Source organism: Drosophila sulfurigaster, chromosome X (assembly GCF_023558435.1).
Source record: "Drosophila sulfurigaster albostrigata strain 15112-1811.04 chromosome X, ASM2355843v2, whole genome shotgun sequence".
NCBI lineage: Eukaryota > Metazoa > Arthropoda > Insecta > Diptera > Drosophilidae > Drosophila > Drosophila sulfurigaster.
Genome location: NC_084885.1, coordinates 3,881,796 through 3,900,812, shown reverse-complemented (window position 1 = coordinate 3,900,812; position 19,017 = coordinate 3,881,796). Strand labels below are relative to the sequence as shown.

The following is a 19,017-nucleotide window of genomic DNA, read 5'->3' as shown; positions in this document are numbered from 1 at the left end:
TTTCTAGTGTCCAAATATTAGTCTTAAGTGTGAAACAATCGATGAAATTCAAAACACATCGATGTTATTACAAAATAGAAAATATCGTTTCAATTGAAGCTCTGCAAAATAAACTTCAACCAAAATATCATAATAAGCACACAAGTTATATTTTTTGAATGCAATTGGAAACAACTAAGTCAATGCATTTCTAATAGCATTAAGCTGTTAAATATTATTGATAGCCTCACCTCCCCACTCAGATGTGTTTCGCAACGTGCATTTTGCGGCTCTTTGAAGAATTCGTTAGTTAACAAAACCAAAACAAAAAATTGATTGAATAATGGAAATTACTCTTGCGCTGCTAAAGCCACACGTGCTGCGTAATAGCTACGCACTACAACAAATAAAAACACTAATAGGAAAAAATTTCACTATTCTGGAATCCAAAGAAGTCTGTATTACGAAGGAATTGTCGGAACGTTTCTACGCTGAGCACAAAGGAAAATTCTTCTACCATCGCCTTAGTACCTTTATGAGAAGGTGCGCATATAATAAGAATGTTTAAAATTTCAAATTTGCTCACCCTTCATCGATTACAGCGGTCCTTGCTACGCATTTATATTAGAATCGGAATCATGCATTGCCAAGTGGCGCCATCTAATGGGGCCTACCAAAGTATTTAAGGCTGTCTATAGCGAACCAAATTGCATACGAGCTCTCTACGGATTATCGGACACTCGAAACGCCTGCCATGGATCGGATAGTGAATCCTCTGCGTTGCGAGAGATTGCCATACTGTTTCCAGAGTTTAAAATCCGAAAGCCCGACAAGCATATTCAGTGACCAATCTACCTCGTGAAAATGAACTTCAAAATATGTTAATTGCAAAAGTCATAATACAATTTTCAATTTATTGCGAGTGCCTTTGCTAAAACACAAAATGATATGATACACCTAATGTTTAAATATGTTGAGATCCATATCTGGATTTTCTCTTTGATAAGCATGGGTTTAAAGACGTGCTGTGACTTGCTTATTAACGGAACTTATCGAATTATTACACGCTCAAAGATAAATTGAAAATAGTTATTTGGTGCTCAGGACAACAATTTTGTACGCATGAGTCTTAGAAAGAAGCTGGTTTTACTTTCTCATTGTGAATACTTCAAGACGTCTGTTCGTTTTATATTTGAGATGCTCAATGTATGTATCATTCTACTCGAAAGTATTTTGACAGATGGAAAACCTGTCCACCGTACCGAAATTTAAATCAATTTGGTGACATTTGTAGAGGTCGTATATATTTGTGTTATATGTGTTTTTTGGAAACAGTTCTCACTCGAGTAAATCGAAAATCGATGCGATTGCCGAAGACCCGCTTATCCAAATAATGCATGTCTGGTTTATAGATTTTTACTTTGTTTATTTGTTCATTTAATATTTAACAGTAACTTGTTTTGTATGCTGAATAATTGGAAATGATTTATTTTCAACAATTCAACTGATTCATGTCACATAGAAAGCATGCGAAAGACACGAAAACTAAGTATGTAGTACAATAGTATAATTCAATCAGAATTAGATGTAAGCATCAACTATTTTAAATAGTTGCTATAATCTCTGTAACGTAAACATACACATATTTTTGCTTTTTTTTTTTCTTTTCTTTTTTTTACTACCAATATGTGTAAATATATCTTTGCTTTGCTCAGTAGTTTTGTTTTTGCTTGGTTTGTTCTTCAGCTTACATTATACAAAAGTAAATACATATTGTTGCCCCATTTGCATCTAAAACATTTAGATAAGATTGAGCACATGATGAACGTAATTATTCGAACATGGCCATCGATGATGTTGGCACAACCTCCAGTAGCAATTGGAAAAACAGTGTCACCTTGTCTGCAAATAAATTAGCATTAGATTGGAATAGAATTTTGAAGTATTAGTATACTGTGCTTACTCATAAAGCGTGGTGTCATTCCCAGTTTGACAAAAGGTACATAAAATATGAGTCCTGCAAAGATGAACAGCAGTGCGTACAAATATTCGATGCGCGGTGTCTCAAAGATTGGCGCAGCAACGAGATACACAGATATAACCAAGACCACAACCGGAATGATAATTGGCACCTTGTATGGCCGTGGATAGTTGGGTTTGGTGTAGCGCATCACGATAAGAGCCAACATGGCGCCACCATAAAATATCCATGCAGTGAAACTGAAGAAATCAATCAACGAATCAATTGTGCCATGGAGAACCATTGCCGAAGCAATTAATGACTGCAAAAAAAGGGGGAAAATTAACTTTATATTACTTAGATGACATTATATCCATAATCTAGATGAATTCGAATGCTTACAATGAAACTAGTAGCTTTGTAGAGTTAGATAAGCTATGTAAGCCAGATAGAATAACACTGCTAAGCTGGCAGTACTACATTTCTTGAATTAAAATGTGTTTTACTTGCTTAGCAAATTTGTAATATTGAAATTTATATTTCATATATCTATGAGGGCGTTTAAATAATATAAGAATGTATTTCAAAAACACATTTGAATTATGATCGTTATATTTTGGTACATTTATACCAAGAATGGTACATATTTTGTGATACATTTTGTTTGAAATTGATTTCTATTGCTTGGCATATTTTGTACCGTCAACGGTACATTTCTTAAAACAACTTTGGTACAGCACAACTGTGTGTACATACAAATATCTATTGTGTTTTCTTTGTCTTTTGCATTCCATACGCATTGGCTTTCTCTCTCGATTTGCTGTATACGCAATGACAAGTGTGTGTGAGCGAGATGACTATCAATCCAACGTTCTTACACGGATTTAAAGTGAAATTCGTTGCGAGTTTCCTATGCTTAAAAATCTTTGAAAATCTCTGGTATCGAATGGTAAAAAAAAAAGAGTTTCTGTATCGAAATAGGCACAAAGATTAAACTTACGTGGAATATGAGGCCTGGTGCTGGAGTTAAGCGACGCACATGTACGTAGGACAAAATATCCAATAAGTGACCCTCTCTGCTGGCCGCAAAACAGAGTCTGCAAAGGGAGTAGAATGCTTAGCAAAAGGATTTCATACTATATATGTATGGGTAATTGTCTGGAGTAAATTGTTGAGTGTGACACTATTTACAGTGAAAAAAAAACATGAACTGAATCAACTTTTAAAATAAGTAATGAGTATTCTTCTAGCTCTGGATTAGAGCTAAGATCAATTTGTTGAATCTTACGATAAAACTTATAAATTCGTTCATTTATTGAATTATCTTAAAACAGAACGTTCAAGAATATTCGTAGTTCTAATTAAAGTGCTAATCCCAGAGTTATAAGATTGATCTATACTCCAAATAAAAAATGTTTTGTCATATGTCTTTTTTTCACTTAAGATAGTATCTAATATACCCATACATATAATTACCCATACTTATAGTAAATCTAATAGAAAGTGTAACGTACCGTCCAGCCGCAAAGAGTGTACCGTTAGCGCTGCCAAAGGTGCTGACTGTGACACTAAGTGGCATTAGCCAAGCAAGTGCACCCAAGATGCGATTCCCAAAGGTGACAGCGACCGCCTCGGACTCGATCATTTCCTGCTCGGACATGGCTGCCAGGTATGAGATATTGATCAGAGCATAGCAAAGGGTTACCAACGGTATACCAATAATTATCGAGCGCGGCAAATTCTTGCTGGGATTCTTAATCTCCTCGGTCACATAGTTGAGATTGTTCCAGCCATCGTAGGCCCAAAGGCCCGTATAAAATGCGGTCGCAATGGCGCCAATATTTGGCATCGGCCCATTAAATGCATTCGACAGATGCTGCGTGTTGCCCTGGAATAGCTTCCAAGCGCCGCCGCAAATCACAATAAGCACTGCCACAAGTTTGGCTGCCGTAAATACGTTTTGAACGGCCATGCCTAGATTAACGCTGTAGCAATTGACGAACAGAATCATCACTGGTGGAGAGAACAAATGAGAAGGAAAAACAAATGTTAATGCTCACATTTACTTATATATAGTCGGACAACGGCAACATAACATATTATCACATCGTGGCCACTGTATTTTTACACTGTCCCATTTTCTCATTTTCAAAAAAGCAGAACGATTATATTTAGAACAAATCCAGTGGTTGTATGAAAATATGTGCCAGAGAAATCCGGTCATCATTTAGTCAATGGCTTACCGATCGCTACCAATGCAACCATTTTCACAACACCCCTCGGCGGATCACATTCCGTGACAAACGCCTCGACGGCGTATTGTGCAAACGAAAGGCATATTATAGCCATTTGAGATGGCTTCAATACCAATGTCGATACCCATGAGAAGAGGAATGCCGGTGCCGGTCCATAGGCGTCCATAAAGTAGGCCCATTCCGCCCCCGATGAGGTATTCATTGTACCAAGCTCAGCGTATGCCAAGGCGCCTAAATCCAAAAATGAAATAAACATTGTAATTAAATCATCATCATCAATACTAACGGCTGTAGAGGTTAAACATCAAAGGCTATGAGACTGCAATTATTACGCGATATTTAACCAAACAGTAAGGAAGGGTTTAAGCACAGTTGCCACTTTTGGTGTAAATGTACCAAAACTGGTACATTTTTTATACGTTGGTACATTGGATCACTTTTTTTCATTTTGGTACATTTTCAATATGCCTGGTCTAGAATTTAAATTTTTCATACACATATTATTTTAACAAATAAACACAAATTTTGTATCAGTTAGAAATTAAACTATGTAGTCATGGTCACTGGAAAATATTGCATACAGTCGACTTGCGACGTATTGTGTCAATTGTGAACATATGTATGCGCCAATCTAAGGTCTATCACTACGTAAACAGTTATATATTGTGAATCACAATTTGTGAAATACAAAAAATCTTTCGTGAAAAAGTTTGTAGTACATTTTTTCAAAATTTTGGTACAAACAATTTTTTTGGAATGGCAACCGTGGGTTTAATCTCCAACTAGTTGGAATTATAAATTAACACACCGATCATAGTACAATTTACACTATTAAGCTAAGACACAAACCCTAGCAAGTAGTCAAACCAGTGCTTATTACTTACAGCACTAATGCGATAACTAGACTGTAGAGGTTAAAAGATATAGGCTGTGAATTTGCAACATATCTCGCGACATTTAACCTAACAATAAGGAAGGGTTTAAGCTCTTACCTTTTAAAATTATAAATAAAAAGGCAAAGCACAATACAGTTTACACTTTTAAGCTTAGACACAAACTAGTGCTTATCCCTTACTTAGGTAGATCATTAATTCAATACTTGTTTGTACTCACCCAATAGTGACAGTAGGCCACAGGCAAGCCAGATTATGAAGCTAACTCCAACGGAACCGGTGCGAATTAGCAAACCGGAGGGTGACACAAATATTCCAGACCCTAGAATAAAAATGAACAATCATTATGATTTCATAATATCAAAATATTCCTGACACACACATTAATCCACTTTGTTTTTAATATATGTCTACGCGGACTTTTATGCAAGTCTTTTTAATGGAGGACAACAGTCGTATACGTGATATCTATTCTATGAAATCCACGTTAGAAATCTGACAATATTTTTTCTTTTGTAAAATACTTCGATATTTAAGAATATACATTTTTTGGTATGGTTCTTAGTTTGTATACGCAGATGAAATCTCTTGGTAAACAAATTCCAAGGCTGCAACATTTAAATGATTCGGATATTATAATATCTAAATACATTAAATGATAACATTCAGACTTTGTAACGTGGAAATCATCAGATCAACCGGCTGATATAAATTCGAATTCAATTTCGAATATAGTTACTTACCTATCATTGTTCCGACAATTAAAGCCACCCCACTGAAGAGGCCCAGCCTAAAATGAAAATAATATGGATACAATTAAAGTAAGCGTCAAAGTTCAAATTTCACAAGAAAGACTTTCTTGTAAGGATATCTTTCTTACCTTCTCTCGAGGTGAACAGTGTCGTTCTGCGTTGAGCCATTCCTCTCCAGCGGCTTCCGCATCCGCCCGGTCCCTGATGAGTCGGTCTCTGTCGCTTCGGGCCCTTCTGTTCCAAGAGACCCATTGGTGCACATTGTCCCTGTGCCGTTGCTCGTGGCTTTTGTTGGCACATTATGTCCTACATGAACGAATTACGATACAAATCAACGAAGGCACACAAGTATAAGCAGATTACAAATTTGCAAATTGAAAAACGCTCTTGATTTATAGCAGTATCGTTAGAAATGGAAAGATGCCTTGACGTCACGCCTCTTATACAAATGTTTTGCCCACATTCGGTACATTTTTAGAAAATTTAAAAATTTGTCCCGCGTAGGTACATTTATAGCGTTTTGGGACATTTTTTGCTCGCCAATATATTAGTGGCAATATTGGGACATTTTATGTTCATTGCATTCTTTTTACGAATTAATATAATTGAATAATATTATTCTTATTAATGAATACAATAAATATTTGATTGGTACATTTTTAATAAATTGGGACATTTTCTTTGTAGGGAGATTTCTAGCATTTTGGGACTTTTTTTGCTCGTCAACATTGGGACATTTTATGTTCATTGAATTCTTTTTACCAATCAACAAAATTCATGAATAATTTTTATTATTAATACTGACTTTAATGCATTTTTGATTGTTCAGTATATTTTTATAAAGATTGATAAACACTTTCCAAATAAATTTCATCTGACAACCGCGTGCTTTCATACAAAACCTCAATCAAAAAAGAACGAAAATGCCACATGTTTGTCTGTTCTTATCGAATTGAGGCGCAATTCAGGATATTCAAAACAAGCACTTTTATCTTGGGTACAAGGTTCGTTTTTAAAACTATTTTATAGTTTAAAAAATTTAAAATGTTCCCAGCTCGCAGCTCATTTAGTACCACTACCATACTAAATTTTTGCAGGCTGCGGTATTTAAAGAGAACATAAACACCAAACAAATAAAAAAGAATGTTCTTTCACCGAGCGGCACGTGCTCATTGACAGCATGGGAATATATGAAAATAACACAATCGGAAAAAAAAATACGAGTGAGAGAGCTGCGGACGAATGTGCTCGACTTAAATATACCCGCTATTCGCTTTTGCTGAGTGCAGAACAAGAGTAAGCACAATCTTTTTCTTGTTTTCGAATTGTACTTTCTGTATCACTAAGTTCCTTCCTGTTGGTAAACATTTCATACTTTTCGCGCTAAAAAAGAGTTGGCAGCACTGTGCGTAACCCAGCACAATATTTTCACCATTCGGCAATCTTTTTACACAGCCGTTTCATTTCATTCATTGAATTGAATGGACCACCTTGTCCTTAGTTTTATGAACTTGTGGGTGTCAAAAGAGGCGTGCCCCCGAAACAAAAAAAAATTCAACTAAATTTGATCTACTGCTTGATGGTGTACGTGACACAAGGCACAGGCCGATACAATCTGATACTGAACGATAGCTGATGTCTGTTACATACATATGAATAAGTGTATGTAATATCCTATTTTGGTAATTTTCAATAGGCGCACGGCATCAAAACATTATTGACATCAACACTCTGTGCGTATATCGTGTTAATCAATTTGATAGATAAACAAAATTCGGCTTCTACGTGGGTATTTTGTTTTTTTGTTTTTTTTTTCTGCTCTTTAGTACACAGCGATACACTGAAATGTATTTGCGGCAGTCATGAGTGTACATACATACTCGACTAATGAATGAGAAGCATTAGAAAGCCAAATGCCAAAAACAACAATACGTTACGATACGATACGATACGGTACAAATTCATCCACCCACCTCTATTATCTGCTGAATTATTTTTGCATGCGTTTTTTTGCAAGCAAAATAGTTGTGATATTTTATCGCGCATGGCATGGACGGATAATAAATAGCCAAAATTATTTCGCCGTGAATTTCAGCTCCCAGCGAAGAACGATACCGAACGAAAGCGAATCTCAAAATATATAAAAATAAGCCAAGGAAAGGCGCGTGCTGAACGGGCGATTTACCGCTGGCAACTGTTTAAACAGTCAACCTCAACCAAATACCGTTGAGCAATGAATTTCGCCTCGCCTTCGGTTCGCTTCGGGCGGCGCCCGAAGATGAGCCGAAGTGCCAAACGCCGGGATGCTGTGCTCTCGTTCTCGGTCTGTTAGCAGCTCGCGATTTAACTCTCCCGACTGTCGGCTGTCGGCTGTTTTCCTCTTATACATACATACATTCGAGCGAAATACGCCACGAAACAGAGATTCATTCGCTAATATATTCAATTTTTGTTGGTCAGCAGCAGCAGCGGCATCAGCATCAGCATCAGCATTAGAGATATGTTTGTAATATTCTTCAGCACATCTTGCGCCGTCTGCCGTCTGTCTTCGTTTGCCATTTGTCTTTGCAACTGGCCATTGAATTATATATGTTATACACATCCGAATCCGAATCGTAGAGAAATATGTTGCAGCCCATACACCTACATAGCACAACATACATACACACACACACACCTACATATATTCAACGAAACGAAGGTGAATTAAATGTTCGGCAAATACATGTGTAGATACAAACACATATACTTCGTCGTCTATAGTCTATTTATATAAAAAAAAAGGAGGGACTTTGTGCGTTAACAAATATCAGAATTTCAAATTTTTGTTGGTCGTCTTGTATTCTGCTCTCCTGCCTTTAACGTCAGAGTTTCCATCATCTCATCATCTCATCCCACACACCTCACGCATACGAATCAAACTTACAATACGGCTCTCCTGTAGTGCACTTGAGAGCGCTTAGTGCGTTAGGGCCACACTTGTTTATTGTAGTATTATGGTACATGGTACATGGTACATGGTACAGATATGCTATGCCAAGCCTCTTATTTGCGAGTACTACTCGACTCCTAAACGATTAACACGAATACTACACTAAAACAATTTGAGACAAGCAACGGCGACGGCGACGGCAACGAAAAGATACATTTGTGTATCCTACTGTATGAGAATGCATACGTTCTTCTATCCACGTAGACTTATGTATTTCTATATAAATAACTCGCACACTTATGTACATAAATACTTAGAAAGCATATGTAAATAAGTTTAAATATTAGTTTATCGCGCAAAATAATCAAAAATAAACTGTCTCCTATTATTCTTTCCCATTAGTCTGATGTTTGTGTGTCATCAAAGTCACGCGGTTTGCGAATAAACTGGGCTAACACCTTGATATCGTATTAAACGAACTGCTTTTTAACGTATTTTCGAAAATATAAAACCGAATAGGATCACTTTACTGTCGTGATTGTCCTCAGATTTTCGATTTGGATTTGTAACGAAATTTATATATTTTTATTGATGATTAAGAAATTGTAAATATATTGAATTATAGAGTTTTCAGCTGTTACTTGCCAGACTTCCCCTTACGAATTATTATTATTTTTTTTTGGTTTTGTTGAGAAAAGTCTACGTACCAACGGATGGAGGAAAACTTGAATTTGTTGAGAACTTCATATGGTCGACGATCTCTTCACATTGCCTGTTATTGTCATTTGACTTTAATTATATTATGAATGTTTTTTTTTATTATGAATTCGCTTTGACTCCACTCAATAAACAATATTATGCATTCTCTATTCGACTCGTATTTATGAGTGCACAATCTCTCCCAATCTCTATGCAATTTCAAATGGCGAATTCGCGAACCTTGGAAATCACACCTTAGTTAAAAAAAAATGTCGCTTCAAGTTGCCCACTGAACGGGTTTTCCGCTAATTATTTAAACAAATTAATAATCGCAAAAAAAAACAAAAAACAAAAAAGAGAAATACTCTAATCGTGCTAGATAATAAACACCACTTTATGGGGCATTTTGCAGTTTTAATTTCAGAAATTTATTTCTCTATTTAATGTCTTTTTAAATAGACGTCAAGTCAAATAATTTGAAATTATCACTTATATTAGAAAAAAAAAATGGTGATTCCTGTGGAAGTTTCAGGACAAATACCAAAAAGCATTCCACAAACCGACATTCAGTTGGAATGATCTTTATCGTGTCAATTGCCGATGAAAGTGATATATATTGTTTAAAGGGTCCGAAGAGCGAACTTTAATTGTATTGCATGTTACATTTTCATATATGTATATGGATGGCTTTATTGATTTTCCATATACACTCGCATGCAGGGTATACAAACAAACAAACACTACGGAGACAAGCAAATAATAAAAATTCAAAAAAGAAAACAAACAAAATTAGATATCGGAGAGCAGCGTGTTCATGGTGTCTTCTCTCTCTCTCTCTCCATCTCTCTCTTCCACTCACTCTCTTCCTCCCTTCCATTCCATGCCGATGCCGATGCCGAGGCTGATGCCGATGTCGACGCCGCCAGTCGCTGAATGCTATGACTGTGTGGCTGTGGCTGTGGCTCGTGTCAACATCGGCGTCGCGTCGCTTCTATCGACATCGACATCGACTTTAACGACGCGAAAATGACGTCTTCGCCGCTATTGACTAATAATCACGCGCTGTCTTCGGCTATTTTTCGACGAGTGTAAAATGAATTTTGACAAAAAAGAAAGAGCTCAGTAAATTATGTTATTATTTTTCAGTGATACATACATATCTTTGTACTATATATTTCGGGAGACTCAAATCTTATTGCAATGTTTACAAAACGCAAAAAAAGTTTATTGCCGAAAATGTTTACGCTACAAAGATTTAGTACGTAAGAATCTTAGGAAAGGATCTTCGTATCAGCAAATTAGGTATGTGAACACTTTGCCCGGATAACGTGTCTGGCCTTCAAACACAGGAAAATCTGTTAGAGCTAGAAGGCTCACATTTTTACATTTAATAACTGTAAGGATCCAATTACAATTTAATGGTCTTTTTCAAACATCCATTTGGTTGCGGGTGAAATCCGGTTCTTATGAAAACTGTTAGCCCACAACTGCTATATTTATATAATTTCGTTGCTTGGCCATTAAAGTTCTCTCAATACTTCACACGATTAAGATTTTTATACCCGCTACCCATAAGGTAGAAGGGTATTATAACTTTGTGGCGGTAGGAAATGTATGTAAAATGTATAAAGTATATATATTCTTGATCAGCGGAGACGATCTAGCCATATCCGTCTGTCTGTCTGTCCGTCTGTATGAAACACTGGATCTCAGAGACTATAAGAGATAGTGCTTTGCCCCTGCAAATCAACAAAAATCGAATAACAAGCGTAATTTTAAAGCTAGAGTAGTAAATTTTGGTATCATATAAAAATTGTCCAAGTTATTAAAGAAATACTTTTGTCTGGGCAAAAATGCCTACTTACTAGGGCTCTTAGTTGCTTTCACTGACAATCTGGTATATTGTGCCGCCCATGGTATATTTTGAATGTGGTACTATATCGATATATCAAATATGCCATTTTATATCATTTTTTAGCATTTTTGTAGTATTTTTATTTTGAATAATTTATAATATAGCGGGTATCTTACAGTCGAGCACACTCGACTGTACATTGTTTACTTGTTTAATTTTTCAACTGTAATTCACTTGAAAGAAAAATAATGATTTAGTACCGAGGGAAAACGATCAATTATTAAGTCCTATACATCATTATTAGATGCTTTGTGTTTGTGATATAATGATGCAATTAATATTGTCATTAAACATCAATAAGTGTGTTTAAGGGGAATTTTAAGTTATCGTAAATTTTGCTAATGAAATATTTTCCTAAAATTTTACTTGTTGTGTATTAAATAGTTTTGAAGTTGTGATTTTGAATGTTCAATATTGGTTACATAATATCGCTCTGACCAATCTTAAATATCTACAACTTGCATTCACCCAGCGTTAAAATACCCTTTTTACCCCTTTCACAATAGGGTAGAAAAAATAAATATTTTCAAACTTTTGCGGCCGCTTGTACACACACACGCACACACACACACACACACAGGCACATACTCGTACTCACATACTGGCATATTTGTATTCGTATTCGTGCGTGGCGATGTCTGTCTTTAATTTGCTCGTCGCATGGCTATTGAATGTTGAAATATTCGTTCATTAATTGAAATGTATCGTTTTTCGTTTATTTATCTATTGCTTTGCACAATTAATAAAAACATCGTTTAAGGCACGAGATATTTGCACAGAACTTAAAGTTAACGCTGATGAAATTGTTAATAACGTGCATTCTATACATGTGAATAATATGTGTACATACAAATATTTAATACTAATCAAAAGGTTTCCCATACGAAGTCTAATATTTCACCTATATAGTATAGACACCGCATATCTAAGAACATGCTTTGCATATGGTATATAGAAGATTATCTCGTGGATACCAAAAAAAGTTCTTAGCTTAGTGAATTACCTCCTTTCCGAAAAGTATTCCATAGCTCGTCCTTTAAATTTAGGCAATTTAGCAAAGATAATCACGAATATACAAAGTACTATCTTAAAAAAAAGAAGAATAATTTACTAAATCGAAATGAAAACAACATTTAGCCAATTGCTCGAATATAATAGAATTGTTTATTGAATTGCATTATAAATAAACCGCACAGAAATCAGATCTAATTAAAATGAAATATTTTTGTTTACTACTCTTGAGTGGAGAGTACATAAATTGTTCCGACTTTCATCTCCATAAGCATTTCTTTATTCCTCAGCTTGTTGTTTCGATCTAACTGGCTTTCCATTTGTCATAATAGAGTCGATTCCTCTTACGATTTTCTTTAGGGCTTCCGTCATATTCTAGCAGCATCTGAAACAAGTTGAAAATAAATTAATTTAAAAGAATAAACTTACCTTTGATTATTTGCTCATTTTTCGTTTCATGTTAACAATACTCTCGACAAGCGTTCGAAATTGGACGATAATCAGCATAGTAAACATACATCATATCAAAATACTTAAAAACTAGTTGGCAACTCATAATACTTGTATATTATATCTTGTTTCTTAACAACCCACTTAAATTTATCATCATTTCGAACTTTTTTAGTTCTTGATTTTCTGAAGTCATTTTAACTAAGTTTTGACAATTAAATGTTTTAAAACGTCTCGTTGTCTTTAAATCCAGTTGAAAATGAATTAAGATAGGCGCATGAGTATTTCGTGAAAATTTATTGCATTTTCCAAACGTGTCAATCAAAAAGCAAATATCTCTATTTAGATTGTCTTGAAAGGAGTTCGAAAGAACTGTCATCTGTTTTTATTTGGTTGATTTCGCGTCGTGTTTTAATTTAACTCAATTGATTTTTATCTGACTCGTGACGAGCAAACTTCACATCGACGTCGATAGAGCCCCTCTCTGCCGTTCCCTCTAATTGGTGATGATGACGCTAATGATCATCCATAAAAATTATACTATAGATATAAATTCATTTGCGGCGATAGAAATTTATGGTGCAGAGCAAGTGCAAAATGAAATTGAATACTCGTAAGTAAGTTCACAGCACTCAGAAACAGATACAGATACAGATACAGAGACGATCGACAACAGAATATAGGAAGGGTGTCTTGAAGTCAGAAGCTAATAAACTAGCTCGACTCTTTCTATTACTTATAATTATCGAATCATTATGATGATAATCTTCCGCACATCACTTTATTTCCCATCATATTAAGCAGAAGCTAACGAGTTGACCAATTTTATCAAGTTGAATTCTTAAAACTATCTTCAATAAACTATCTGCCAATATTTTCTTGGCAATTTCACCAGCTACCCATAGGTTAGAAAAGTATTATAATTTTGTGGCTGCAGGAAATGTAGAATCGGATTCCATAAAGTATATCAATTCTTGATGAGCGTCAACAGACGAGACGATCTAGCCATGTCCGTCTGCCTGTCTGTCTGTCCGTCTGTCTGTATGAACACGTAGATCTCAGAGACTATTAAAGATAAAGTTATTATTTTTATCGACATCACATGTTATATTTCCACGCAGATCAAGTTAGTTTCAAAACTTTGCTACGCCCACTTCCGCCCCCGAAAAATTGAAACAAGCAAGAAATCTACAGTCGAGTGTGCTCGACTATGACATACCCGTTACCCATTTTGGATGTAACCAACACAGTGCGGTATTATTCATGAAATATAACGCAAAAATACAAAAATATATCGTAAAAGATAAAATATATTAAAGAAATACAGCTGTAAAGCAAAAAAAAAACCTACGCCAATCTGTTTTCATTCACTAATAATCTGGTATATTTTGTACATTATTAAACATTTTGAATGTAGTACAATATCGATATACCAAATATAGGCTTCGGTATATTTTAGTATTTGTAGTGTATATTTGGTATATTTTAAGGTTATCAATATTGATATACCAAATATATGCTTCTTTATATTTCAGTATTTTTGTAGTATATATTTGGTATATTTTTAAAATATGATTCTACCTAGCACACTCGACGGTATCATTCTTTCCGCTTACTGCTTTTATATAGTGATTGTCGGTTCTGTAACCATGCACCCAAAACTATAAAATACCATTAATAGAATTCGCTCGATTGAAGTGTCCAAAAGTGGTTGGAGGTCAATCGAACTTTTATTTTTAAATGGGTTTTAAATGTACATTCGATGGACACTGTCTACCGACTGAATTTGGGTTTCTTTTATCGAAATATATATGTACATATGTATATATGGAAACAGAATGCCGGCAATTTTAATGCAATAGCGGTGTGAGAAATGAGCACCTGCTGTTCCCAGACATATAAAATTTATAAAAGGTTATTTTCAAATCGTAAAAATCGTATCAGCTGGCAATACCCATTTCAAGAATCAATAAAACCTGGCCACTCATTGATATATGCACACATGTATCACATAGTACATATCAAAGTGCATATTGAACTGAATTTGACTTGTTTACAAATCAAATTGTTGCCCAAATCACACAGAGCAATTTCATGAAATGATGTTGGAAAATCTTACTTTGTTGCTGGCTTACGTCATAGAGGGCAAACTATTGAAAAATTCAACCAACCTCCTCTCTCGTACTCATCCATTTGAGAACTGTGCGTTGGTAGTTCAGCGCTCAGCACGTGCGTATGCGAATATGTCCACACGTCTTTACAAGGCGACTCAGCTGAATAGGTCCATCAAATTTGGCTTACGTTATTATTATATGCATACTAATTAATATGCACTCTATATGTAGCATTATTTTGTTTTATGGTTCAGTGCGATATGATAGATCTTTATTAGTTGTAATATTCGTAATGATAAGTAGACGTTAGTCAACAAAGTTTCAAATATTTTCATCACTTAAGTTAAGGACAGACAACCGTTACTTAAGTGGAACAGAATACGCATTTCAAATATCCTTTTTCGAAATGAAATTCTCCTATAAAGGGATTAAATCTATTTATGAAAAATAACTTACTGAATTTGTTAAATTAAATAATATTGTTGAGTGAATATAATATATGTATAATATCGTTAGTTGGGTCTTTCCATTCATGCTGAACCTATTCTATTGAGCAGCGGTGTACGAACGAACAAAACAATGCTGTTAAATGTACATCTTACTACAAAAGTTTTCGCTTAACGCATGCGCTCAATTAGGTGACCTTGGAAGGACATCGGCCACAAGTTTCGGCAAAGCGAATGCTTATTACGAATATGGTTGAGTCTGCTTTATCCAAAAACATTCCTATGCACTTATTATGCCTGCCAGAACCTGCCACAAGGATATTTCGAAAATTCCCTTGCACTAAGTCGACCGATTCTACCGAATAGACTATGAGTCGCTCTCAATTGCGTAATTTCTCAGAATTTCTTCGGCTTCTCTGTATAGAATGCTCTAGACTTTGATGAAAATCGTGTTATTTGTTTTTATTGTGTTTTTAGGTTACATTTATGTGTAAGTTTAAAATTTACACATCCGTTTCAACGGTTCAGTTTGACTTCTGAATATTTAATATTTTCCAATGAGGTTATCTCCCTTGTAAACAAGAGTAATGTCATTCAACTTTTTATTCACTTTGGTACGATATAAATATATAATTTAATTAAGTACTTAAAATAGCCAAAATAGGCAGCGAAGACACGAACCAAAGCCGCGCTTTGAACCACGACTTTTCAAACCACAAACCTAACATTGTGATGGCAATGCACTAAATGAAAATGTGCAGGGCAAGTTATTAGTTTTGCATGCTGAGCAAAGATAATGAAAGTTTTGCAATTGTCGCTTACGCAAACTCTTACGCTTACGCTTACGTTATCATCATCGGTTAGCGTTCGATAACCGCATAATTTGTGTGGTCTACCACACCTTAACCTTTAAGCCACATTATGATACTCGTAACGTCGTACTAAGATGTATTGCTATTTGTAAATACTCGTAAACTTAGCTAAGTAAGTACCAGACCAATAAGTTGCAAGTCTACAACTTGTGGCTGAGTCATATCGACTTACTATATGTTAGTAATAAGATCCGTTTCCCTATTGTATGCAATCTCTCGCTCACAAATAAGCTGGAATCAAATTCAAGCAACAAATGCGAGCGTATTCCATAAAGTGTAAAAGTTAACAAGGCTAATCAAAAACTAATCAATTTAAATTTAAAAATATATAGCATTCTTTATGCCAGTTTGCCAACGGAAAAAAGGCTTTTCAATTTCAAAATAATTAAGAATTGCTTACGATTATAGTGAGCCGAAAGAAAGTTTCATTTCCGACAAGTTTGCAGACTGCAGATAACTGTGGCTCAAATCTGTACGATAAAATAGGAATTTACCCCATGATAAGCACAGTTCAATAGCATTTTGTATATTGTATCATTGCTATTGTCACACATGCCCCAAATTTGTTGATGGTGATACGATTGATTTTCAAATATAAATACATATGTAGTTCATTTCATATTTCATATTTTGTATCAATGATGGTTTCTATGGCAGCTCAATGCTAAGCCCTTCAAAATATGTGTACTTACACTACAGTTCAGTGTGCCGCATTCTCATGCTGGTTGGGAAAACAAATAAGTTCAGTATGACGATAGCAACTGAACTACAAAACTGTTTCTTGAATAACTTTAATGTTTATGTTCAATCTCAATGGATATTTAAAGGTAGAAAGTATACATATTATAATATTTGTACCTAAAGTGTTATTTATGAGCCTAAGCTCAATGTGATTGTTATTTTGAAGAGATAAATTTTGCTTAACATTTCACATTGTTATCTATAGACTTTTGAAGTATTTTATAGCTAATAATTTACGATACACCTTATATTATCTATTGTGCAACTATGAAGTCAATTTGCTTATTTCTGACTAATACGAAAAATAATTGTTAGCCTTGTCAACAGGGCAAAATGTAACCGCTAATTGGCCCATAAAAATGTTAGTACACACACATCACGTACACAAAGCTCACATGCGAAATATATGTATGTATGTATTGCTTATATACTGTTAGAACTGTAGAGCAAACTTATTTAATGAAATAGGTGATGAAATTCCTAATGATAATATGAAATACTTATTGAATTCGAATTCAACTGATAGTTGGCGTAAACATGAGACAAGAAATATCCGAATCTCTTCGGAATGTTCATGTTGGTCATGCGAATCGGTCTGCAGAAGCATTTACCGCATGGGCGCCGGCCCGGCCGGTTACAACTGCACTGAGTTTAGAATAACATTGTGTGTCGCTGGAACAGCTGTTTCACATTCATACACACACACACACATACACATACAAACGCACACGCATTTCAGTTCACGCATGCGCCTAATTAACACTACAACTTTTCTGTATTCACACGAGTTTCTCTGTTAGCGGGACATGAAGTGTGTGTTATTGAATTTGCTCAGGAAATAACTGAACACGAGAATGCAATAACAGACCGATTGCAATGCGCTGTTTATATTTATTCATTTATTTTTTTTATTTTTTTTTTAACCAGCACAGCTGTTATTAACACCACTTTATTGGCTGTTGCTTGCAATTGTTTCATTCAATTATTTTGCATTCAACAAATTCGACAATGTCATTGGCAAAACATTAATTAAATACATATGTTTGCTTCTATGGCATGACAGTAGTTTAACCCTGTCGAGAATGGCGAATGGCGAATGGCTTGATGACATTTTTCCCTTAATTGTTGTGTGGTTGCTCGACTCCACTCACCATCGGTATAAATATGATTTGTGTTGCTTGGTTGGACATGCTGATACATGACTTATTGCAGTGTCCCAAAGTCGTCACTTTCATGTCACTTCAAACACTACAAGAGAATGAAAGCACCCACGACAGGCTCTGACTATTTATACATACGACAAAACACAGAGACGCTGTGAACGGAACCTAACCGCGTTGCTGTCGCTGCTGCTTTCACCGTCTATCGCCTTGTCGCTGTGTTATCGATTACACCCTCCGACACTAATTATTACATTCGTTCGTTGGTCACATTGCAATTGCTCTACTGTTGCATGCACATTTTCGTTTGCAGCTCATCGCCATCGCAAGTGCCGAGATTTTTGATCATTTCAAATACTTGCGCAAAGGGGTCATCGAAAAAAGTTGTTAACAATTTGTTACATTCATCGCAACAGAACTGGATTTTCCACTAGAAACATTAATCCTTTAACAAAATGCTGTTTTCAGAGGACATTTATTCCCTTTTGCTGGTTTACGTGTAAAGTATTTGAAATCAAATGTGATATAATATTTTTTAAGTTCTTAGTTACTTTACATTATCCAGGTTAGCAAATTCGTTTTAATTGGTAATCGCTTTCTTATCTTATTTTCTTTTGTAACCGACACATTTAAAAAATATTTAGTTATTTTCAATTATAAACCTATTCTTACGGTAATTAAATTCTTGGTATTAAAAGCTAACGATTACCGTTGTAGATATTTAAATAAAGGCAAAGTCCAAGTTACGATCAAATGAATGAATGAATGAGTAAAACAGGTGTGTCACATACGGCAAATTATCTTTTAATGTTATCAGTTATCGAACGCTTAGTCTAAT

At 35.2% G+C, this 19,017-nt stretch overlaps 2 protein-coding genes across 5 annotated transcripts; one reads left to right on the top strand and one right to left on the bottom strand.

The window, feature by feature from the left end:
* Positions 1-71: 71 nt before the first annotated feature.
* LOC133848757 (nucleoside diphosphate kinase 6) lies at positions 72-2,176 on the top strand. The gene is made up of 2 exons (XM_062284446.1): positions 72-522; positions 582-2,176. The coding sequence occupies exons 1-2, from the start codon at positions 323-325 to the stop codon at positions 823-825; spliced, it is 444 nt and encodes a 147-aa protein (XP_062140430.1). The 5' UTR covers positions 72-322; the 3' UTR covers positions 826-2,176.
* On the bottom strand, positions 1,632-18,329 carry LOC133848751 (b(0,+)-type amino acid transporter 1). 4 transcript variants are annotated; one of them, XM_062284435.1, is made up of 9 exons: positions 18,171-18,329; positions 5,968-6,145; positions 5,831-5,877; positions 5,308-5,409; positions 4,183-4,425; positions 3,454-3,952; positions 2,940-3,036; positions 1,943-2,261; positions 1,632-1,881 (listed from the first exon to the last, which is right to left on the bottom strand). In XM_062284435.1, exons 1-9 carry the CDS (start codon positions 18,217-18,219, stop codon positions 1,811-1,813), a joined length of 1,605 nt encoding a protein of 534 aa, XP_062140419.1. In that variant the 5' UTR covers positions 18,220-18,329; the 3' UTR covers positions 1,632-1,810. The 4 variants fall into 4 exon arrangements, with proteins under 4 accessions (XP_062140419.1, XP_062140420.1, XP_062140418.1 ...); XM_062284436.1 differs by lacking the exon at positions 18,171-18,329 and adding an exon at positions 9,479-9,597; XM_062284434.1 differs by lacking the exon at positions 18,171-18,329 and adding an exon at positions 7,813-8,038.
* Between the last annotated feature and the right edge of the window lie 688 nt (positions 18,330-19,017).